Here is a 24,677-nt window from a genome sequence, read left to right on the forward strand (position 1 = left end):
GCAAATCCGTTAACTAAACCACTACCTCAGCCCAAAAACGAGAGTCACATGAGGGGCATTGGTATAAAGTGCATCGCAGAATGGCTTTAGTTTATAATAATAGAGTTTTATGTAATTAATTACCTACATTCAATAAAAGAAATAAATTAGTTATTTCGTCGATTAAATCATGGTTTAGTATTTAAACGACAATCTAAATATGATGAAGCATTCTAAGTAGGCTTATCAGATACGTGATCTGGTAAACGAAACCCTACTAAGTGTACTTAGAATAGATTCCTCATAAATGTCCCTCGTCCAGGTCGTTGAAATGGACAACTACGACTCAAGAAGACTAGCCAGTAAGATTGATCGATATCGCAGTTTCATAGGCTATAAGGATTGGGAATTTTAGTCAATTATATGGGTGTATAATTGGGAATATACACTGGATAACCCAACATGAGAGTTCTTCAATGAGTAATGAAATACATCATGAACTCTCTTAGGCAAGATTGAGAAGATTCCTTAAACATGAATGCTCCACTCATCTTATGTAAGGAATGTCAAACTTTGGTACCGCCAAACGTTGTGCCGTAAAAAGAGGTTATAAAAGCGGATTACCGGAAATGACATGATAGACATGAAGTTAAGTGGGAGCACAAGACTGGATTATGTCCTTCTAACTAGGTTAGGATTAGTATCTCCGGGCCACTTGAGGAGAAGCAGCTGAAAATGTGTGGCCACACTCGAATGGATTAAAAGTTAATCATTCGCTCAGTCAGTTGTTATCCTACTCAAGAAAGTCTGAAAGGTATGACGTATCAGATGAGATGCGAAGATACATGGGAATCAAGCATTACATTTGTTCTAAGGACAAGTGGGAGACTGAAGGATATATCCATTCGGTCTGAAGGAGATGTCCTTCTGAAGGAGTGTCCTTCGACCAAGGTAACAATGCGATCAATCTGTCAGCTAGAATAATGATGAACTAATCATGAAAATCATTCAGTCCGGTCCAATTAGGGGACGCAATGCTTTGCTAGAAATCGTTTACGATCATCGGATTACTTCGGTTACTCGCGACTAACGTAGACCGAATCCTACAACGGGTTACACATAAGAGGGGTAGCTTGATCAAAGAGATTTGATCAGTGAGATCTAGGCTAAAGATGGTTTGGATCCAACTAAATAAGCCAAAAAGGTTCGAATGAAGATTCGAAAAAAAGATGGAGTGAACCGGGCTTAAAAAAGAAGCCCCGAAGAAGGCTCATGAGGATCGGCCATAAGATGGCCGACCAACATAAGTGGGCCGGCCAAGCCAAGCCCATAAGGGGCTGGTTTGGACGTCCACACAAGGGGAAACCCTAATTTCCGTTAAAAGGGTGTTAAAGGAAATTAGGGATAATTATCTTCTCTGAGGGTCTTTAGGAATCCTTGTTTGGGTGAAACTCTTACTTGAATTCCCTATATAAGGACCAGTCAGGGTTCAGAGAAGGTGTGGAATTTTCTCAGAAGAAAATCACTCTCTTCAGACAACTATTGGAGAAAGAGAGTTTTCGAAAAAATGCTCTCATTCTTTCTATCTAGTCAAGAAGAAAGGTTCTTCTCAACCTTCCATTAACTTCTAGCAGATATTAAGGAAGGGAGGTCAAGTTAACCTACTCGGTGTCTCAAGTAGAGGAGCGAAAATTGGAGCTCTTGATCTTCACACGCGATTGGAAAGGTTCGAGGGAAAAATTGCGTTTAAGGTTAGTTTTTCCCGATTCTAGTTCTTATTAGGTCTTGCATATGATCATGGTTAACTATTGTTAAACATTAGATGTTTCAGACTCCGCTTACAACATTTGTTAGAGTATTCGATACATACAAAACCCAATAAAGCTTGCTAAAGGCAACTTCTGAAATGGTAAAAAGCAATGTATGTAAAGAAGGCAATGCCTCAACTAACATTTGCCTAATGACATAATTGACGACGCTAGGTTGTTGCGTACTGGCGACCGTAAAAAAACTTTCTTCTTCTTTCTCCTTCCATTTTCTTCCATCTCCGGCGAAGGAAAACAGTCGTCGACCGGTGATCTCCGACCGGCGACTTTAATGTTTTTTTCTTTTCCTTCTTCTTCCTTCTTTCTTTTTCTTCTCTCTGTAACATCTCCGTCGAAGGGGTAACCCTTCGCAGGAGATGTTATAGAGAGCAGAGCGAGAAGTAGAGAAGATGAAAAAGAAAGAAGGAAGAAGAAGGAAAGAGAGAGAAGAAGAAGAAGGAACTAATCTCCGGCCGGCGACTGTTTGCCGGATGGAGAAGAAGAGAAAAAGAGATGGGTGATAGACACCCTCAAATTGGGCATTGCCTCTAACTATACTTGGTCAACTTCTTTTGACTAAGTGATCATAGGTGGAAATACATTGCCATTCTTTTAACAAGTTTGGGCATTGCCCATAAAGTTTCCCTTAAAAAAATGGCAAATATTGTTGTGGTTCTAAGTTTGGGTCAGAACTAGTTCTAAATAAGAACCTACCTAGTCCGACTGAGCTTTTTTCACTTCCGAATTAAAAAAAAAAAAAAACGGGTCTAGTTTGATCTAGTCAACCAATTGAACACTTTTAGTCCAAGCTCCGGACACTTTTGTGAGCGATGTGAGACTATTTTTATCATAGTACACGGTTAGTTTGCATAGTACTATATAGGTATACTTCGCTCTCAACAAAAAAAAATATAGGTATACTTTGATGTATCTGTACCATATCATGAAATTGATGTAATAACCCTTAATATAGAGGTGAAAGTGAATGGAGCTTATTAACATACTTAGGAGGTGGAGAAGGGGTTGTGTACTAATTAGGATTATGTATTTATATTATAATCAACCTTATCTTTCTTAACTAATTAAAAAAATCTATATAAACCCTTCTTAACTAATCATAAAAATGTAAATAAACAACATTCATTGGCATTTAGCTACTATCTTACATAAAAATGGATGTTGATAAGCAATCCCAAGTCCAACTTGAGGTTGTAATAGATTCTGCTTCCACCTTAACAACAACAATCACCAATCAAACACCACCTCAATTCAAAACCTCCCCCATTTACACTAAAGAAAATACTTACTCTTCTTCTTGTTCTTCCTCATCCATCTTAACTAAAATTCATGCTGGTTATTTCAGAATAAGTCTTTCTCTTTGTAGTCAATCTTTGTTATGGAAAATATTTGTTGATCAAATAATTAATCATAATATAGAGACGACGTTTCATAGGTTATTTCATGTGTTTCCTCGTATATCTTTCCTTCTTGTTTGGTCTCTAGCTTTCTTAACACTTCTATTAATCTCAATTGTTTACGCCTTAAGATGTTATCATCACTTCAAAATGGTGAAAGATGAGTTCTTGCACCATATAGGAGTCAACTACTTGTTTGTTCCTTGGATTTCTTGGCTTTTCTTGCTTCAATCTTCACCTTTTTTAGGTCAAAAATCTATTTACTATCCACTCCTTTGGGTTTTTTTTGTAGTACCTATTATAGTTCTTGATGTTAAGATTTATGGGCAATGGTTTACAAAAGGAAAAAGGTTTTTATCAATGGTGGCAAATCCAACTAGTCAATTATCAGTTATAGGAAACTTAATTGGAGCTCAAGTTGCAGCTGAGATGGGTTGGAAAGAGAGTGCAATTTGTATGTTCTCATTAGGGATGTCTCATTATCTTGTTCTATTTGTTACATTATATCAAAGATTATCGGGTAACGAACGATTACCTCAAAACTTAAACCCTGTCTTCTTTTTGTTCTTCGCTGCGCCTAGCATGGCTAGCTTGGCTTGGAGCTCGATATGTGGATCTTTTGATATTTCCTCGAAGATGCTGTTCTTTCTCTCTCTCTTCCTCTTTGCATCACTGGTAAATATTAATCATCCTTAATCTTCAAATCTATCTTTTTTTGAAGGTTTTGAATCGTTCTATCAACAATATTAGCCGGATTATCGTAGTAAATGCTACGTCATTTTATTTTGTTAAACTGTTGTAGAAGTTTATCCGAACTGTTAAAGTTGTTGGCCGGTAAAGATTATGTAGTAAATGTCTATAGTAACGCAAACATCCCTTAAGTTGACAATATCTATAGTAAAATGATTTGCGCACACGAAGGAGTCTACAAACGAACACAAGATCTTCAACCTCAATGTCTTTATAATAAGAAATTGATAGAAGAGACTACAAAAGTACACCTCTCCAAACCTAAGTAGGAATCAGTCGTCTATCAAGAGAGTGAAAAAATCCATCAAGAAATAAGAAAAAGAGTTGACCAGAAATGAGGACCGTTGATTTTGTTTAGTGAACTTTGGGTTGGATGTTTGTCCCAGTCATAAGTTCCTTTGCTTACAGGAGGTTGTCTACTGCTAAGGAGAGATCAATTGATTGTTCTAAAGAGATAGATCTGTTTTTTGCCAAGTACACAATTAATTCTAAAGAGATAGATCTATTTCCAGTGTTGTCTAGGCACGATAATCAATATATTACCTCTTTCTCAAAAAAAAAACAGGAAATCAACCGTATTACTTCATACCACACTTGAGCTAGGCAATTGTCCATATGTAGACACATGTCATGCCTTTCTTCGACTACTTTCTTACGCTATTGGAATTAATTGTGTACTTAGCGAAAAATAGATCAACCGTATTACTTCGCAACACACTTGAGCTAGGCAATTGTCCATATGTAGACACATGTACGCCTTTCTTGGACTACTTTCTTACGCATTAGACAGTAGTGTCTTCGCCTTTAATTAGTGCACAATTTATGCTTACTTTACATATATTTCGTGTGGCAGATGCCAAGGATTTACGAAACTAAATTAATATTTAACAATGGATGATATAAAATTGCAGGTAACAAGGCCAAACATGTTCAAGAAATCAATGAGAAGGTTCAATGTGGCTTGGTGGGCATATTCATTTCCTTTGACAGTGTTAGCTCTTGCATCAACAAAGTATGCAGGAGAAATGAAGAATGGTGTTAGTAATGGATTAATGCTGGTTTTATCTTCAATATCAGTAGCCATATCTCTAGGATTGCTTGTTTTCACTTTACTCAACATTAATATACTCCTATCACTACCCTGATCAATATCATGGAGTCGATGATTTACAAGTTACTTATGTGTTGATTATTTGGATTTAGGGTTTAGTGAAACAAATCTATATTCACAATCCACTCACTTGAATGTGAAAGTGGTCAAGTACGAAATTGAAGTGGGAGTCGATAGAGCATCATTTTTATGAAATTCGACGTGAAGTGATTAGTCACACCCCACTAAAATCACTCTTTTTTCTCTAATTAGCTTGTACGGCAATGCCGATTATTTCTATTTCATACGGCCAACTATAAATTTATCATATCCAATGCCAAAAGTTGTACTAAATTATTATTAAATGGGGAATTACTTCTGCACTGCCCAAATTATCATTTAGATGCCCGTTCAACAGGCTTGTCCAACTCAAGTAGATAAAATTACAACTAGACTTTGGATAAAAAAACAACCTTAGCTCAGTTGGTTGGAACAAAGTTTCTGTGGTGATAGGTAGAGGATTGAAAACGCCTTCAAGCAAGATGAAATTTTTTGTTTTGTACTTTTCCTTATGTACCTAAAAGGGCCCCCATTTTTAAATTGGCTTTGGGCCTCAAATCAACTTGGGCCGCCCCTGCAAAGACAAGAGGCAAAACCGTAATGCACACCTGTGAAATGAAAAAATTGCCCCTTGTTTTTTATGAGACTGTTACTTAAGCAGTAAAAAGGTGGCGTTACATGTATCAGCTTTGTATTATATGGAAGCCATAAGGTACGAAGAAGTGTCTCACTACAGAAACTTAGATCGTTCAGTCTTTTATCCGACAACTGTGAAACTAGAGGAAACTAAGGATGGGCCTGTTGGAATCGAAACTCAAGCAGGAGCGTTTTTTGCCTTTTTTATAAGTTTTCCATTATGAAACAACTCAAATAATGAACCATTGCGTTTGTCTCATCGAAGGCTTGAATTCCAGGCTTTGGTTTGCTCAAAACCGATTCCGTATGAATAAGATACTAGTTTTTACAAGTTTAGGTTTAAATATGGAAAGATGTGAAATATTTAAGGAAAGTCCCATATCGGGTAAGTTAAAGGAAGATGAAGGGTTTATAATAAGATGCTCTCTCCTACTATAATATGAATGAAATAAAGGTCCAACGCTTTGCGTGATTTGCATTGTGCACACGCGTGGGCGTTTAGGGCGCTTTAGAGGCGCCCGCCCGCACTTCGCTAGGAGCATAGAAGCCTTTGATTTTATGTTTATACCAAAGGCAATCCGACGGACAAGATTAAATCTAGATCCGACGGACCATATTAAACCAGTGGATTAGTACTTCCTCTCCTCAAGAGGGTTGTGATTGTTTGCTAATAGTCACCTCTCACCTACAAATAAGTCATGAAATCAGACTTCAAGATTCACTTCGAATTAAGAGAGTTTAAGGCATTCAAGAATTTTCAATACTTACTGACGTTCGAAAGATTTTCAGATCCAAGTACCTCCGATCCGAAAAGGTAATATGTTGTATCCTGGGAGACAAATCGCCTATACTGTTGGTACATTAAACATAGCGAATTATTGTCTTAAGGAAAGAGATCCCTCGCCTCGGTTCTAATCAAACTATTTTCTGTTCTCTACCCATTTTCTTATTTTATTATTTAAAATACGATTCGTATTTGGAAGTTAAAAACAGTAGGCACAACAACTACTGAGGACTAATTGGTTATAGGTTGGAAGCTCATAGAAACTCAATAAGTGTGCAATATCATACAAGCAAGGCGACACCTTCTTCTCTTCTTTTCGTTTCGCTAGAATGATGCAAAGAATCCTGTATTAGACTCTCTCTCTTATACCTTAAGAATCCATGTTATCAATAATTTTCATTCTCACAAAAACTCTTAGAAAATTGCATAACTTCACAAATAGAAACCCTAAAACAGATTACAAAGCAAATATCCAATCCCTTCTTATAAACAGTTTTGTCATACATCAGCCACTAAATTTTTTGTTGTAAACTCGTCGGCAAAGCTGGAGCAGAGGTTTACTTCAATTAAAATAAATAGTTGGTCGGAAAGTGAGGCCATATAAGGCTCTTCGTAGAATTGGCTGGGTCACAAGGCTCACATCCAACTCGAAGCATTTTTCCACCCCCTATATCTATCAAAATATACAAAAAAATGATCACAAGAGAATGAATTATATGTAGTTCAAAGGTTAGTGGTATGTGGATTATAATCATTTTTTGCTATTTGAACGTGACAATTTCCGATCGATTGATATTAGTTGGCTTCGAAGGTTCTGGTTTTCCTCTTGTAATCTATCATACTCAAGAAGGAAGCCTTCTGTTTGCTTCCACAAAGCTACTGCATTTGCTTCTGCACCTTTAAACTCGTGTACCTTTGCCTCGTAATCTGTCTCGAGCTGCCTAATTTTTCTCTTCAAGTCAGTGATTTCTTTCTCCAACAGTTTCACCATGCCTCCTCCCAATATGTTTTCATCCTCGAAACATCGATGCTGTTTCTTTACTGTTTCCATACCTTTTCTTAACAAACAAAGCTCTCTTATGTAATGGTGTAGTCGGTCTATCATCCAAGCCAGGAAAAGGGAGAATCCTGAAACCAATTAAACCCAGAAAGTGATAAGAAAAACATTTTAGAAACTTAAATCCTATTTTATACTTTTGAACGCGATCATCCTATTTTACTTCCGAGAGGTTTTCCACTCAATATACATTTGCATCCTTGTTCTCTTCGTTACCACAAAGAATCCGTGTTACAAACAGGATGGACTCTTACAGAAAGAAGCTAATATGTACAAAACAGTTTCTTCGGGTTCAGAAGGAGGGATTGTATTCATCTACTACAACCATAAGCATCAATTAGATGTCTATCTAAACTAGACTACTCAAACTCCAAGCAAGTATCATCTCTGCAGTCTAGCAAAGCAGACACTAATATAGACCAAATTCTTGAAACTACTAACAGATTCAACCAAACTTCGGATCACGCTAGTCCTTAATATGATATAAATTACATCAAAATTGATTTGCGGAGATTAAATCAAACACGTTTTCAGACAATATCGTGAACAAGTGTGAGAATAGTCCCTACATTGAAGAAAGGTGGCATAGTAACCTAGAATATAATGTGTAGGTCATCTCCACTCATTGCCAATTGGTTTCGAGTTGGACGGCCACAACTTTAACATGGTATCAGAGCTAGCTCCCCAATTCATAGGTTTAAAAGCCGCATTGCTTCACGTCACCCAAGAGGGGCGAGAATAGTCCCACATGGGAGAAGGGTGATCTAGTAACCAGGAACACAACAACAACAAAAATCCAACTCAAAGTTCAACATTGAACTAAACTTCTATAGATTTGAATCTCAAATAGTTCAATAATAGATTGGGTAAGAACTCAAAATTTAAGTTACCCATTAGAGATGTTTGAAGAAGAAGCTTTCCCAAAAGAACCTGATCGGTTGGATTAACCACAGTGGCATGAATTAAACGCTTTCGGATCTCCTGCATACTATACAAACTCGCCATTAATACAAAAAACACAGTCCCTGCAACTGTTTTTACAATCATGGGACCTCGACGACCTCGTTTAACCCTATCCAACCCCATAATTAAGATTTTTCTGAAAGGTGTTTTAAATAACAAGATCATAACCAAACCCATTTCTGCAACTATTATGGTAAATAGAATTTGAATCATCTTTACCCACTAAATCAAAAAATCTCAAAATTGAATAAAAACAGAGAGGGTATAAGGATGATGAAAAGAGACAGAGAGAGAGGGAATGAATTAGTGATATTGAATGAGAGAAGAAGTGGGGTTAGTTAGGAAAGTAGTGAGTGTAATTATGGTAGTCAGTGGAGTTGCGTAGGAAACAAAGAAGATGATAGTTGAGAGAAGTAGGAAAAGTTTAGAGAGAGAGAGAGAGAGAGAGAGAGTGGGTTTCCATTACTGGTGGGGTAGTATACTAGTATGTATGGTTGCACTTTTCTACCGACTTTTCTTCAAAGACTTCTGAAACTAATTAAGAAAATCCAGATCCTGTACTTCCAATGTTAAATTGCATATCCTACTCCTCCATTTTTACTCGTGCCACGTGTAACAAAGAATGTCCTCTTAAGTTGGGCCTACAGAATAGATAAAACAAAAAATAAGCGTTAGGTCCAAAAAAAAAAAGGGGGCGAAACCAGCGTGAGGACCAAAAACGGCCAAATATACATTTCCAGTCCAAAATGTCAGGCCAGCTCACAATTTTCTGTTCTTTTTTTTTTATTCCTCTTTTACCCCTCCGTGATTTTGACGTTAAACACTCATTCCATCTCTCTAAATCCCGCAAAATCTCACCTAAATATCTCTAAACTTCTCTTAACTGACTCTTTCTCTCTCTAGATTATCGCAAAACAACATCTTTCTCTCTAAATATATCTAAATCCCGATAAATACTCTGTTTTTTTTTTTGTTTCTCTCTCTAAAACCTTCTCAAAAACGCTGATTCTTTCTTATTTCGTTCAAATTTTGAAAATTTGGGATTAAGTTTTGGCGAAAATTAAAACCCCCGCCCAGATTTTTGAAAGATTCCATCTAAAGTAATTAAGCCGCCCAGATTTTGGAAAGATTTTTGAAATCTGGAATTTTTTTTTTTTCTTTCTCTCTCTAAATTTTTTAGAGAAACAGAAGAAGAAGAAGATAGGTAAATTTTCTATCTATATATAAATATTTCGAAATCGATTATATTCTTGCCATCATCTCTATCTTTTTGAGAAAAGAAAAGTAGTAAGATTGGAGAGAGAAAACATGTTTAAACAGAAATGAAAAGAATAAAAATAAGAAATATGGGAAGAGAAAAATCTGGAGAGAAAATGTGAAAAAGGAATAAAATTTAGAGAGAGGGAAAATAGGAAAAATCTAGAGAGAATTTCGGTGTCTATTACATAACCCAACAAAATTCCTAGTAAATAAAACAATTCCCGGTGAACAAGTCAATTTCGAGTACAAAAGTGTCTAGTATACAAGAAAATTCTCAGTAAATAAAACAGTTCTCGGTAAACAAGAAACTTTCCAATACAAAAGTGTCTAGTACACAAGAAAATTTTCCGTAAATTAAACAGTTTCCGGTAAACCAAAAAATTTCCCAACACAAAAGTGTCTAGTACACAAGAAATCCCCAGTAAATTAAACAGTTTCCGGTAAACCAGAAAATTTCCCAACACTAAAGTGTCTAGTACACAAGAAATCCCCAGTAAATTAAACAGTTTCTGGTAAACCAGAAAATTTCCCAACACAAAACTGTCTAGTACACAAGAAATTCCCAGTAAATTAAACAATTTCCGTAAACAAGAACCAATCTGGAAAAAAATTGAGAAAAATTAGTTAGAAATAAATTCGAAATTAGTTAGAAATTGGTTAAAATTTGAGAGAAATTAGGAATTGGTTAAATTAATAAATCTGGAAAGTTAGAGAGAAAAATTCGAAATTTGAACCAATCTTGAAAAATTCGAAATTTGAGATAAGAAACAAATCTAGAAAAAAAAAAAAAAGAATTTTGAACCAATCTGTAAATATTTGTTTAGATTGAAGAGAAAATTTTGAAAAGAGAGGAATTTGTTGAGATTGGAGAGAGAATAGGAATTAGAGAGAGAGAAAACCTAAATTAGTTAGAAATTGGTTAAATTAGGAGAGAAATTAGGATTTGGTTAAATAAATAAAGAGAAATAAATCTGGAAAGAGAATTAGGGAGAGAAAGTAAAACAATAGAGAGAGAAAGTAAAATGCGGAGTGGAGAATCCCGTGATTTTTCAGAGTAGCAATTCCGTAAATTTCTGGATGGCAGTTTTCGTAAATTTGATGGAAAATCAAGGGGGTCACGGTAATTTCTCGTGGGTGGCTGACACTTTGGACTGGGTTTACATATAAACCTGGTCATGGACTGGGTTTATATTTTGGGCCCAGTTTTGGGCCCAACGCTCATTCCCTCTAGATAAAACCCTCAGAGCAGTCCTTAGTTGGGCTTAACACGGACTCAGCACTCAAGATTTCAGGCCCGCGGCCCCTCTCCATGAACCTGTCATTTTCTACACAGGAAATTGGTCGCAATAACTAATGGTCGTTGTTTTGAGAAAACAAGAAAAGTTTCCGGGAAAAAAGGTGGTAAACCAAAAACACTCAAACCAGGCGCGCCCTACAAGTCACCGACAGAAAGTCGGCGGTCGGCGACTTCATCATCTTCTCTTTCTCTTTTCTCTCTCACTCTCTTTCTCTCTTCTCTTCTCTCTCTTCTCTCTTCTCTCCCTCTTCTCTGTCTCTCTCATCATAGCCTCTCCCTCTCTCCTCTGTAAGTTCTGGCGAAGGGAATGGTCCCTTCGCGGAACCCTTCGTCTGGCAAACCAGACAAAGGATGGATTCCTTCATAAGACGGCGCTTTGTCTGGTAAAACCAGATGAGGGTTCCGGCGAAGGGGTCTCCCCTTCGCCGGAACTATAGAAGAGTAGAAAGAGAGTGAAAAAGAGGGAAGAAAGAGAGAGGAAAAGAGAGAGAAGAGAAGAGAAGAGAGAGAAGAGAAGAGAGAGAAAAAGAGAGGAGTGAATGGTGATGTCGCCAGAATTTTGGTGGTGTCGTCGGAGTTAATGCTTGCCGGAATTGATTGTGGTGGGAGGGAAGATAGAGGAAGAAGAAAATAAAAAGCTTTAAAAGTGGGTAGTGTTTGGAGGAACAAAAAAGAAATTGTTTCCACCCAAAATTTTCTTCCCCGAAATTTTTTTTTATTTCTCCGAAACACCGACCATATCTAATTTAAAGATTTTTAATTTAAAAAGACAATTATATTTTGTTTCGTTAAAAACTCAACATTTGCTTTTGTTTAGCTAAAACCCTTAAATATTTATATTTGTTTGGTTAAAAACTCAATATTTTTGCAGTCCTTTCTCAAATTTTTACTACCCTTTCGTAAGCAGTTGTAATCCTTTTGCAAGGACGCGGCTTTGGGGAATAAAGAATAATCTCCGGGAAATAAATTCTCTAGGGAATTCATGTTTTTTTGTACATTCTCGGGGGAATATTTTATTTTAGTTCAAAAATTCATTTGATCTAACATTGCCCCCTAATCTTCATCTTCTTTATCCCCTTCACCACCACAAGTTTACACCACCACCATTGTCTTTTCTCTCTTTCCTTTCTTCTCCTCTTTAACTCACTGTTACCCTATCTCTCTCTCTCTCTCTCTCTCTCTCTCTCTCTCTCTCTCAATGACTATATCTATGTCGTTCACACTCTAGATCTCCCACTCTCTTTCGTTGTAGATCACTCCCGTTATTTATCTTGGTGTATACATTTCTTTATCTTTCTCGCAGTCTCTCTCTCTCTATCTCGGTCAGTGTGGAAATAACAGAGTTCGTAGCCACGAAACGTTTTGTGGCCACGAAATGATCATGGGCACAAAATGTTTTGTGGCCACGAAACGTTTTGTAGCCAGGAAATGTCATCGTCACAAAACGTTTTGTAGACACGAAATGTCATTGTCATAAAACGTTTTGTAGACACGAAATGTTTCGTGGTCACGAACTCATCGAGGAAGATCTCACCAGAAACCCTCTTCGATGTCAAATTCCGACGAAGTGAACAATTCCCTTTGTTGGAACAGTGTCTGTGCGAGAGAGAGAGAAAGAAAGAGAGAAACATGAGAGATTGATTGAGAAACAGTGAGAGATTAAGAGAAAAATAGTGAGAGATCGAGAGACATAGATAATGAGAGAGCAATAGAGAGATAAACAATGAGGAGTCGAGATGAGAGACTAAGAGAATAAGAGGGAAAGAATAAGACAATAAGAGAGACAGTGAGAGAGAGAGATAGAGAGGGAAGATGAAGATTAAGGGGTAATGTTCGATCAACCCAATTGTTGGACTAAAAGAAAAATATGTCCATGAGTCAATATTTATTTACTAAATTTTTATTCCCTGGAGAATTTTTTTTATTCCCCAAAGTCGCGGCCTTGCAAACCAGAACTGTGCAAACCTCTTGCAACTAGTTGGAAATTATGAAAATAACTAGGGAAATGAATGGGCGCACTATTGTTATATCAACAATATCAGCCGCCGTACCCCGATACCAAATGCAATGCTTTACCATTCCTAAAGGCATCAGCAAAAGCATTACGACTATTCAAAAGTCGTTCTGGTGGGGTAAGTCTAGAGGCATCTGTACGAAATCGTGGTCGTCCATTTGCCTTCCTAAAGCCTTAGGAGGTTTGGGTATTCATCGTACTGAGCTAGACAACTCCGCTATGCTCAGTAAATTAGCCTGGAGGCTTAAGGCGGAACCTAATGCTATGTGGGCTCGGTTTCTGAAAGCTAAGTATTTTCCTCGTACAGAGTCCCCAGGCCCAGTAAAATCCCATCACTCTTGGCTTTGGAAGACTATTAGTAAACACCTATATCAGATTGAAGAGTTAACGACTTGGGAGGTCCATAATGGTAATCAGATTAATATTTGGTTAGATAACTGGATCCCAGAAAATAAACTTCCGCAAAATACAAATAGTGAGATTCATATAACGAAGGTGGCACAGTTAATTAATAATAACAGATGGGATGACGAGACCCTTAATAATATATTTGATCACCAGACAAAAAACCTAATCAAATCTATCCCTATTTGTACGGTAGGAGAAGACCAGCGGATGTGGAAACTAACAAAATCGGGTAAATTCACAGTTAAATCTATGTATAATCCCTTTGCACTAGTATGAATTCCCCTACAACTTTTAATCCAAATTGGAAGTTTATCTGGAATCTCCCTAATGTTCCTAGAATTCAAATCTTTATATGGAAGATCTGTACTAAAGCCCTCCCAGTTAGGAAGAGAATCGGAAAATTTATCAATAATAACCTAATTTGCCCAAATTGTAATGAGATTGAATCTATAGAGCACGCACTCTTACATTGTCCCTTAGCAAAGAATATTTGGTTCTATTTAATATTATCTCAGAGAATATAGTGAATTTGACAGAATGGATTTTTTCTTGGGAACACACCCCTCAATTTAGCGATGCGGCTTATCAGAACCTGCTATCCACTATTCTGTGGATAATATGGAAAACTAGATGTGATCATTGTTTTCAATATGAAATTACTGACCTCTCCCATATCATCAAAATGATCTATAACTTTCCTAAAAAGGTGCTTTTAAATAATAACAAAAACAAACCCATACAAACTAAATGGAATCCTCCAGATTATTCTTGGTTGAAAATTAATGTAGATGCATCGTTTATTAATGTGAATGAAATTACAGGTACTAGTTTAATTATTCATGACGCTGGAGCAAATTTCATAGAAGCTCATACGTCTATATCCAGGAACAAAAATAGTGAAGAAGGCGAGGCTGTCGCTATTCTAAATGGCCTTCTCTGGGCGGCTGAACATAACTATAAAGATATCATCATAGAAAGTGATAACATTAATATCATCCGACATATCCAGAATTCCAAGCACGAGGTTCATTGGCAATCGCGAGTTCACATCAAGAAAATCCATGAAATCAAAAACCAGATTAATAGAGTGAAATTTAATTACATTAGCAAGAAATTTAATACGCCAGCGGACAAGCTCGCGAAGCGGGCGAGGAAGAAGAACAAATCTGAATCTTAGAGTAGAATCCCTTTCTTTTTAGTTCCTTTGTACTGTAATAACATTTTAATTTCTTAATGCGATTAGAACCTCTTAACAAATAAAAAAAAAATAGGGAAATGAAGACTAAAAGAATTGACTAATCATTTTTCACTAAAATTCTCTTTTCTAAATCCCTCTCATTACACATTCACTTTTTCATGACTTTGGGGAGTCTTGGTTTGAACTTTTTCTCAAAATATTTACATATACATGCTGACATGCATGTTACCCCTCTGCGAGATGTACCACAAAATACAAACATTAAAAATGGAGGCATACAGAATTACTGTAAGTCAGGTTGATGCGAGAAAAAACGATATCATTTCATGATTTTGTCAGACTTTAAGAAATTTCTCAAGCATTTTCTACGAATGAGCTTGATCTCGATGATTGATGATTTGAATGTGTTGACCTAATTTTCCCAAAACCAACAACTAATGTTTTCGCATGACAACTTGAAGACTAATAAGATCATCTCCGTATCCCCAGGGGAGTTTTACTTGAAGAGGGTTGGTGGAAGGGATATATAAGTAGACGTGCAAGTGGTAAAAGAGTGCAATATTAGAGAAAGTGGGAAAACTCAAAAATAAACATGGAAACACTTAAAGCATACAATTACAATATCTTCTTCATTACAATTAAGACCCATACATAATATTTGGAAGTGTTAATTAATCATGTTATGTGTGATCAAGGAAGTCCACCTCCAATTCCTCCTCCAGCTCCTCCTCCTGCTCCAAACCCACCACCTGCTCCTCCACCAAGTCCACCCCCACCTCCTCCACCACCACCACCACCTCCTCCTCCTCCACCACCTCCTAATCCTCCCCCAAGTCCAGACCCGCCTCCAAACCCCGCTCCACCTCCAAAACCCGATCCAGTCCCACCGCCTAATCCACCACCACCACCTCCACCAAACCCTCCGCCCCCGCCAAGACCACCACCTAATCCTGATCCACCACCAGCTCCAGCCCCAGCTCCACCACCAAAACCTGAACCCCCACCTAAACCACCACCACCTCCACCACCAAAGCCACCACCACCACCAAGCCCACCACCAATACCTCTCTGGTGATTAAAGAACTTCTCCTCCTCAAAGGAACCCTTTTGCCCTAGAAGGCTTCTAGCATTAGTAATGGTGCAAATAAGAGAGCCAAGAAACACAATGAGGAGCAACTTTGAAGTCATGGCTTGAGTAGTTGTATAGTAGTAGTATGGTGGATTTTGATGAGAAGTGAGAAAGGGAATATATAGTAGTTGAGTGATAAGGAAACTCTTTTGCATGAGTTAGGTGACAGTTGAGAAAGTTTAATTACATGCACATTACTATCCACAATCCATGTCTCTCTGGGTATAAATAATCCAACTGTAAGCCCTTCTTTTTCAAAAGAAATCCACTTGAAGTTTGACTAAGTACCCTACCCGGCCCCACTCTTTATGAGACCCCACTTGTAAATAGAGGACTTTTTTTTGCATCTCTTGGAGATGTCCTTTCTTTCCTTTGGAAACTATTTTGAGTGAAACAAAACAAATTGAAATTGCCAACTCATGTGAGGAAATTCCTCCAATATATCAATTGAATTCATTATAGGTTATAAGTACCATAATAGAACAAGTGTGAAACAAAACAAAGAAAAAAAGAAACGAATTTAACGAAGAAATCAAATGAAAATAATGCATATTTCTTGCTCGAGTTGAGCAATAATGAAGTATCTAGCAACCAAAGAAGGCTGTCACCCAATCGTGACGGACTTGATGTTGAAGAAAATAAAAGAGTTAGAGTGGTCTAGTATGACGTCCCGATGCTTGGCCACATAGAAGAGCATTCTTTGGGATGGGATATTCATCCCTCCATGAATTTACAGGAGAGTACACTCGAAGATACAACTGCTGACCTAAGTATTGTCTTGCCCAATTCTCCGACCTTATATTCCACATTCCTACATTGTCCAATGACATGTAAATCGCAGTCCATGACTTTGGATATACCTGGGTGGTGCATCGAGCAACTGTGTCTCTCAAATTATAACCAAGTCTACTTGCCGGTGACCATGAACCTCCATCCATCCTGCTCATCCCATAAAAGATATACGTAGTCAATATCTATTAAGTTCAGAATATTGGAAGGAAGAAGTTTGATTTTGCAACTTGGTTACCATAAACTAATAGAACTTACCCGACTACGAAAAACGAGTAACCATCAATATGCAATGACTGAACTGTATCTTCCCAGTTCTCAAACACAATTTCTACAAAAGATCGATAATCGGCACCCATGACAGACGTTTGGAGGTAACCACCACCTCCAATGGGATGATCGGGAATCGTATTAAGGTTGAAAACGCCTCCAATCTTGAAGTAATCTGCAAGCTTCAATGGTGTACTTGCCTGTGTGTGGGACACACTATTGACAGCATACCTCTGCTTACCATTGATTACAGGAGCATTGTTTGCGAGCCTGATCGTACGGGCTGGTGTTATTAACCCGTAATGGTAAGAACCTTGGGGATTTGGTCTAGGCCCACTCGCTGTCAGATTCCACCTGATAATTCGAAGATAATGAACAAATACATTAGAGACAGAACTATGAGTAGGATAGCCCGGGCTATACCCGGGTTAGGCCAAGAGCTCAAACATATTTGCCACTACAATAAATGGCCCACGTCAACCCATCCTCAAAGAAAAGTTTTTAAATAAGTCGTGCTCCATGTAAATTCTTAGGTTGGGCCTGTACCTATTACAAGTCCGATTATAAATGTAAAATTTTGATATGCAGAATTGATGTGCTACTCTGGCCTTGTTGGATGATAACAACTACCGTCTTGATATTATTATTTTTCCATAACTATATACGAGAATTAATCTAATCGTATTTGTTCGACATATTGAGTAATTGCTTAGGTAATGAAGTTTAAGAAAAGTACCTGATAGATCTAGCCTGGTTGAGCGACCAATCAATCTGAATGGTAGGTCCACCAGGAATAGGACCAGAAACACTTCTAAATGAATTGCTGTAGTGCAAAACTGCGGTAGTTGTGAGAACAGGACTAGTGAATCGCGTGGAAGTAACAACATAATAATCCATTGCAGGCTGATCCGCCGTGACCAAGACAGAATATGACTGTCCTAGATGAATGTCAAGTGAAGAATAGGTGTTTTGGATAGTATGAGACCCTTCCGCCTCTATTAGCTTCAATTTATGTCCTTGAATTCTAAAGTTGATTGATGTTGTGAGCCCAACATTTGATATTCTAAACCGATACGTCTTACCTGTCGAATAAGTTACATCAATGAGAAAATGTAAGAAACTAGAATGATATAAACGTCTAATAAGGATAAGACGTCGAAATTCATTTATAATTACCTTGATCGACTGTGAATGTGTACCCATTCCATCCACGGCCATTGATGAGAAGCCCGTCGGGAAAGGGAAGGTTGTGGCCTCTATCTAAGATAGTCCTCAAATACTGTAAACACAAACAAGAGTTCCATGAATCAATTCCTCTGCTATAAAGATACCAAATATTATGTTTATAAAGTGGTCTAAATGATCGTAGATATTTTGAAAACGACATTCATGATTCATCTCTGTCATCCTAAAATGAATAACACCTCTGCTGCCAATAATCCATTGGTTGTTAAGACTTACAGAAGTTGTCTAAATGATCTTAGATATTTTGGAAGTAAGGGTTTACTGGCCTCTTATGAGTTGAAATTATAGCATACTCTTTTTGGATTATCTGGCCTACTTACAGTATGACTTCTCTTGTACCAGTCACCAGCCAATACAGTGAAATCACCAGCAGGTGAAGGAAATGGAACAGGAATTCTTGGTCGACTCCAAATGGCGATACCACCAAACCCTCCTGAAGCCTTGTGGAGACCAACCGATGGGAAGTAAAAGAAGCTACCAATTTGATCCTTCACTTGAAGAACATAAGTGAAGTTTTTGCGTGGTGGAATCGGACAGTTAGTTCCTAAGGTACCGTCCTGCCATGAATTTCTCCTGTGCTGTAAGCCATTCCTGCACAAGAATCACAAGCAACAATAGTTCAACAAAAATGATCAAATTTTCGTACCATCATTTTTTATTTTTATTCTAGTTTTATGCACCAAGCAGCTATCAGTAATCCCATCTAACATCGAAAGTTTCTCTCGGAGTTTGGTAATAAGCAATGAAGAGTTAGTTGAGCTAGTCGAAGCCAATGAATGTTTATGGGAAAGCATGGGACTCAATTGGCCATCTCCCAAAAGTGCACCTCTTCAAAGAACAAGGGGATCCCATCTATTGTTGACATTTGTGCTTAACTTTTCTGTTTTTATGAGTCTGATTTTGCTCAAACATCAAGTCGAAATTGTGGTTCTAAGGAAGCAATAAATTTTGTCATCTACGGACAAAAGTAGATTAACTAATCACTAATTCACCACATTACAAAAGGTGATTGATACCTTAGCTTAACTTCTTCGACTTCATCCTACGTAAGTGCATAAATTCGTTCTTTTTTATTGCGGGGTTTTGTTACTGTTTTGGAAAAATTAAAGAGAGTAGAAGACCATTTGTTGTAGAAGATTAAAAGAGCTTATGAGAAATCGATGGGTGTTGTAGAAGACCCTTCGATGTGAAAGGACTATCGAGTCGAATTGGCACTTGCAATTCTTATGTTGGTCTTGGGTGTGCGGATTTGTGCCAAACATAACCGGAGCCTAATGGGTTGGTGAGGCTGGAACTTAGTCCAGCTTACCCTTTTGGCAATGTCCGGCCATTTCTAGGCCAACACATCACATTGGCAATTGTAGAAATTCAATATAATGTGATAATTGGAGATAGATGAACATAAATAAAGGACACCATATTTAACGAGGTTCAGTCGGACGTTCACGACCTACATCCTCGGAGAAAGCCAGAATGGCTACATACTTTATTAACCACAATTTTGGTCATTCGTTACAATGATTGATTAGTAATCGAATAATTTAATCCTTAGAACTTTTTCTTATTCAAAAAGTACACTCAGCCCACCTCCAGGGACTCCCACTTGAACCGCATGTGAGAGAAACCCTTGTTTCTCTCTCCACGTGACTAAACATGTGAGATGAGAGAGAAACTCTTGTTTCTCTCACATGCGGTTCAAGTGGGAGTCCCTAGAGGTGGGTTGTGTAGCCTTTTTGTTTCTTATTTATAGAGAAATTAGGGTCACGGTTTCCTAGTTTCTCCTAACTAAACTAAGAAACAATATAAAATATATCTAATAATAATATTAGATATATTACAAGAAATATTCTAAATATATGAAACTGAATATTCTTGATCTTCACATATCTTGGAATAGTCTTGATCGTCGGATCTCCTCATTTCGATTCGTCTCTTATATCATGTGTTTACACACGTATCTCGACAACAATCACTAGATAGAACTATTACCTTAAACCTAGACCACCTTATCTGACCACATGATGTGGCATTTGATGTGTTCATACTTTTTTTTTCTTGTTGCAAGGTTTATGCTACTCTCCTAGAACACATATAAACTCATTTCCATGTAAACCTTAAACCTATTCAGACCACATCATAGTAGAGATTGTTTTACAACACAACCTACTTCGTCTCCCACTGATGTGAGATTGTTTTACAACACAACCTACTCAGACCACATCATAGTAGAGATTATCGTGTTGATAACGTATTATATATATATATATATATATATATATATATATATATATATATATATTGTGTTTATTAACCATCTGGACTGCTAGGATACAGTCTTTTTGGTACTTTGGCGTCTTACGACTTTTAAAACACATCACTGAAAAAAAGTGTGTTTAAGCCCTTATAAAGGACACCACACTTCCTCTTCCACCATTCATTTCTTTACAATAGATAGCATTATATACCAAATTTTATTGGTGGGAGGCGAAGTTTGGTGTTCTTTATAAGAGATTAAGCACCATTTTGCTAGCGACGCATTTCAAATCTATGGGGCTTCAAGTACTAAAGCAAACAATATCGATATTAGTTCAGTAGGTTGGTCTTTCAATCCTGTAACACGTTATTAACACGATAATCTCTATTTTAATGTGGTCTTAGGAGAGTGTGTTGTAAATTAACTCACACTAGTGAGAGAAGAAGTGTGATACCGCTTACTTATAGGAAACTGAGCATTATTTTCTAATTAATGACGCGTTCTAAAGTAGTGAGGTTCTGACGTGTCGAAAGACAGTAGCAGCGCTAACAACGGTAGCCTAGTTCCATAGTGATCTTCACAACCCTATAACAACAATCATATTTTAATATGTTAGGAAAATTTTCTCTACTTTCTCTTTTGGGTTAATTCCTATTTGGCTCTCTAGAGGAGACCGACTAATAATTTCAGTCTCTCAAATTGTCTAGCACGCTTTTTAGCTTCCTGGCTAACAGTTGTGTAAGCTAAAAGTTAACTTTATCTTTATATTCCAACTTCGCCATTTTTCTTTCCCTCTCTTAGATCTGCAGGTAAATATAAGCGATAATCCGTTTAAATTCGTTTTGTATACTTACACAAAGAAAGGGGTTCCTCCCCCCTCTCTTTTGGTCAGGGTTGACTAGTCAGACTTTTGTTTCCATAGACGAAGTTTTGAACATAGATCGCTTAATATAGGAAAGAATGAGAAAATAGAAAGGAGAAACACAAAAAATGTGAGAAATTGGAAAAAACTTGAAAGACGAAATTGAATAAGGAGCAAAATTAAGTTTTGGTTAACAAAAGAATTAGCTAGGGTACTTAAGAAAAACATATGGGACAGTCTTAGGGGCCAAAATATTGAGTTGGTCATATTCGGAGATTTCACATGAACAAACCTTTTTTTTATAATGATAAAGATATCCTCCCACCTTACCTCCTATCTTACCTCATTTCATACGTACATCAGTACATGTTAGAATAGAGGAGAAATTTATGAGATTGTCTTCAAAATCATCTTATTCGCTCTATGTCAAATTGTCCACGCGTTAGAAAATGAGATAAGATAAAAGGTAGGGCGGAAGGTTACTTATCATTGTTAGATTAAGAGATACGAAAATTCGGTTTGAGCTTTTATTCAACTAGAAGTTTACCATTACCAATTAAACTAAAGTCATCACTTATATCTTCTTCTAAAACTAGTAAATTAAATTACACAAAAAAAGAAGTGGTAAAAATACTATTAAACTGAAAGAGTTAAAAATGAAATGGTTTAATGGATATATAGTTTACCATGAGATGAGGAAAGGTTCATTCAAGTGGTTGAAAACACTTATAATCAAATTATCATTTGTCACAGCTTCAATTCTTGGTCCAGGAAATTGCCCATTTATTAATATCCCCTGCAAATACAAGATCAAATCACAAATATAAAGAAGAGATGTAACAAAAAAAAAAAACTTTCTCTCTCTAGCTAGATTTGTTTGATTGATTGATTGATTACCTTTTGTTTAACACCCATAGGATAAATATCTCCATAAGTGACCGTCCATGTAAAGAATCTGTAAGGATCTTCACTACTCACATAAGAAATAAGAAACAACAAAGAGAAAAGTAATGAAGAAAACACCCTTTTCTCTCTCATTTTCTCTTTCTTATCTCTACAACTCTGTTTCCTTTTTTGTATTCTCTCTCTACTCTATCTCTCTACTAGTGTATAGTGAGATTGAGAGCAGGAAGAAGAAAGTGATCAAATCTTGATCTGATTATTACACTTGACAGGCTTTTTGTAAGTGAAGTGGCCACTGACTTGCAGGTGGAGTTGTGTATGGCATACTAGTTTTGATACAGTACTCCAGCAGATTTTACACCTTAGAAACCTACTGCCACGAAACTATCTTCCAACTTTTACCCTTCTCTCTCTAATGAAAAACAACCCTTAGAGCACTGTCTGGGAGTACTCTCCGGGCCCGGATACGTGGTTGGACAAGATTTAATGAGATAAAACTATGGTTTTTCTTTCACTAAATTTTGTTTGGCCACGTACTCAGACCAGAACTCTATTGGGAGCGCGGTCGGGCATAAGGTTATTTTACAATGAAAATTTTTATTATTCACCACGTATCTACGACTAACCAAAGGAGCGCTACCACAACATCTATTGTTTTTCATAAATGTTACTCCCCCTAAAAATCTGGTAATAATCGAACATCAAAATTGAATTTCATCCAAATATTCTCTTTCTTGAAGGCTTAGGCGAAAATCTAGCCATCTAAGATGGATTCCAACTAAATTTCGATTTAATTTTTCTAGCATAGCGTAGTTGTTGATTGTGTTTTTCTCTTTCGTTTGAATTTAGGTACGTACTGTGTCGGTGAGCTTTTGAGTAAAAAGATAGTTAAGAATTTGTTTTGAACTCAATATCCAAAACTTACTTGTAATGGGCTGAATGACACATATATTCTGCAGCGTTTAACAAAAAAAACAAAGTTTGAGCTCAAAATAAGAACGTCTTTATATTGGTCAAGGATATTCGCATAACAATAATATATATTTAATCATATCCATTCATTTTCAATTGATTTTGAATGAGATGGATGCAAACTTAACATGTAACTCTTTTTTGTCACATTTTTCTCTGCATCTCGAGTGTACCTAAAATTGTATCACATAAATTGTGTTTATTTATACTAGTTAAACCAAAGTTATTCCTCCCTCAGTTAAAAAGAGGAGTATAGCTCACAAGGTTTTATTCTAGTTAACGGAATCACACTTTTAATATGACATGATTGTAATCAAACAACGAAAATATATCTCTTCAAATTTATTACATTGTTGATAGAAAATTACAAACAAGTTACTTTCTTTTTCACACTAGTTTGTAGCCCAGTTGGTTGTATATTCATCTAGGACAATAGAGATTTGTGATTCGAGTCTTGAGACTGATTCACCTCAAAATTTTCACCACGTTACCTAACCGAGATTCAGCGGAAGAGGGTTGGACGTTCTATCAGGATGGTAATATAATTACTATTGCAGGACATTATCTTAAAGAAAGGTTGACCTCATTCACGGGTTTACCTATTGTCCTATTGAGATGCTGGTTCACGTGGTGTTAATATTAAGACAAAACAATATTGTAAGTACTGTCCTAACATGACATTTCTCTTTCAGGTAAAATTATATTGAATCACATCATTGTTTTCATTATTGTCCGGTTGCATTAAGTTGGATCATGGGATTGCGACATATAATCACCGGGCAAAAACGAGCTCAATGCAGAAATGTTATATACACTTATCATTTCTACCTGCCACACTTACATCTCCTTTGACTTAAACAAAAATTACCTAGGGCCGGCCCAAGTATATCGGAGGCCCCAAGCAAAATTAAAATTTAAACAATGTTTGGGGTAGGAATTGAACCCTTGACCTTTTATCCAAGATTTAACCTCTTTACCACTAAGCTATGCCTTAAATTATCTATGAAATTAGTTTAAACTTTAATTAGTTTTTCGAAAGTTACATACGAAATAGGAAACATGAGGCCCTTGATTATTTGGGGCCCAAAGCGACCGCTTTGGTGGCTTTAGTCACGGGCCGCCCCTGAAATTACCTTAGATGTGAGTGTATATAACAAAAATGGCTGAGTGCATTTGAAATTTCTCTACTCAAGGGAGGGTGTTCTGAGATATTTAAAATGGTTTAGGACACCCATATATGAAGCTATTAGAAACTCCTCCCATTTCTCATTAACACACCCATATATCTACATTACTTATCTTCTTCACTTCACGACCACCATGTCCACCACGAGATACGAGCAGAGAGATTCTATTAATGACACTGCCACGTAGCCTTTTTGAGTCGGTCATTCACCACAACCATGGAAGGTTATATAAACGGCAGAGGTAGGTCCTGAAAAGAGATCTGATTTTTACTCTAACAGACTCGAGCGTTGGAGTGTCTTTTAGGAACCATTAGGCATTAGCCATGCATGTTCACTATCCTTTTCATAAA

General features: G+C 37.0%; 4 protein-coding genes across 5 annotated transcripts; 1 reads left to right on the forward strand and 3 right to left on the reverse strand.

The window, feature by feature from the left end:
• Window positions 1-2,909: 2,909 nt before the first annotated feature.
• LOC147549529 (S-type anion channel SLAH1-like) lies at window positions 2,910-5,423 on the forward strand. Its single transcript, XM_086667493.1, has 2 exons — window positions 2,910-3,874; window positions 4,861-5,423. Exons 1-2 carry the CDS (start codon window positions 2,957-2,959, stop codon window positions 5,092-5,094), a joined length of 1,152 nt encoding a protein of 383 aa, XP_086523619.1. The 5' UTR covers window positions 2,910-2,956; the 3' UTR covers window positions 5,095-5,423.
• A 1,482-nt stretch (window positions 5,424-6,905) lies between these two features.
• Window positions 6,906-8,752, reverse strand: LOC147549530 (uncharacterized). Its single transcript, XM_086670583.1, has 2 exons — window positions 8,467-8,752; window positions 6,906-7,647 (listed from the first exon to the last, which is right to left on the reverse strand). The coding sequence occupies exons 1-2, from the start codon at window positions 8,750-8,752 to the stop codon at window positions 7,271-7,273; spliced, it is 663 nt and encodes a 220-aa protein (XP_086526709.1). The 3' UTR covers window positions 6,906-7,270.
• Window positions 8,753-15,277: 6,525 nt separating this feature from the next.
• On the reverse strand, window positions 15,278-16,123 carry LOC147549531 (uncharacterized). The gene has a single exon (XM_086667494.1). The coding sequence runs from the start codon at window positions 15,998-16,000 to the stop codon at window positions 15,407-15,409; it is 594 nt and encodes a 197-aa protein (XP_086523620.1). The 5' UTR covers window positions 16,001-16,123; the 3' UTR covers window positions 15,278-15,406.
• A 144-nt stretch (window positions 16,124-16,267) lies between these two features.
• Window positions 16,268-22,617, reverse strand: LOC147549532 (protein SKU5 SIMILAR 14-like). Of its 2 annotated transcripts, XM_086667491.1 has the most exons (7): window positions 22,163-22,617; window positions 21,952-22,061; window positions 18,470-18,740; window positions 18,081-18,183; window positions 17,641-17,986; window positions 16,893-17,258; window positions 16,268-16,784 (listed from the first exon to the last, which is right to left on the reverse strand). In XM_086667491.1, the coding sequence occupies exons 1-7, from the start codon at window positions 22,301-22,303 to the stop codon at window positions 16,493-16,495; spliced, it is 1,629 nt and encodes a 542-aa protein (XP_086523617.1). In that variant the 5' UTR covers window positions 22,304-22,617; the 3' UTR covers window positions 16,268-16,492. The 2 variants fall into 2 exon arrangements, with proteins under 2 accessions (XP_086523617.1, XP_086523618.1); XM_086667492.1 differs by lacking the exon at window positions 16,268-16,784 and having other exon boundaries at window positions 16,889-17,258; window positions 22,163-22,537.
• Between the last annotated feature and the right edge of the window lie 2,060 nt (window positions 22,618-24,677).

The sequence above is a fragment of the Eschscholzia californica genome, unplaced genomic scaffold (genome assembly GCF_041429995.1).
Source record: "Eschscholzia californica isolate CP2 unplaced genomic scaffold, dmEscCali1.0.p SCAF_3, whole genome shotgun sequence".
Classification (NCBI taxonomy): Eukaryota; Viridiplantae; Streptophyta; class Magnoliopsida; order Ranunculales; family Papaveraceae; genus Eschscholzia; species Eschscholzia californica.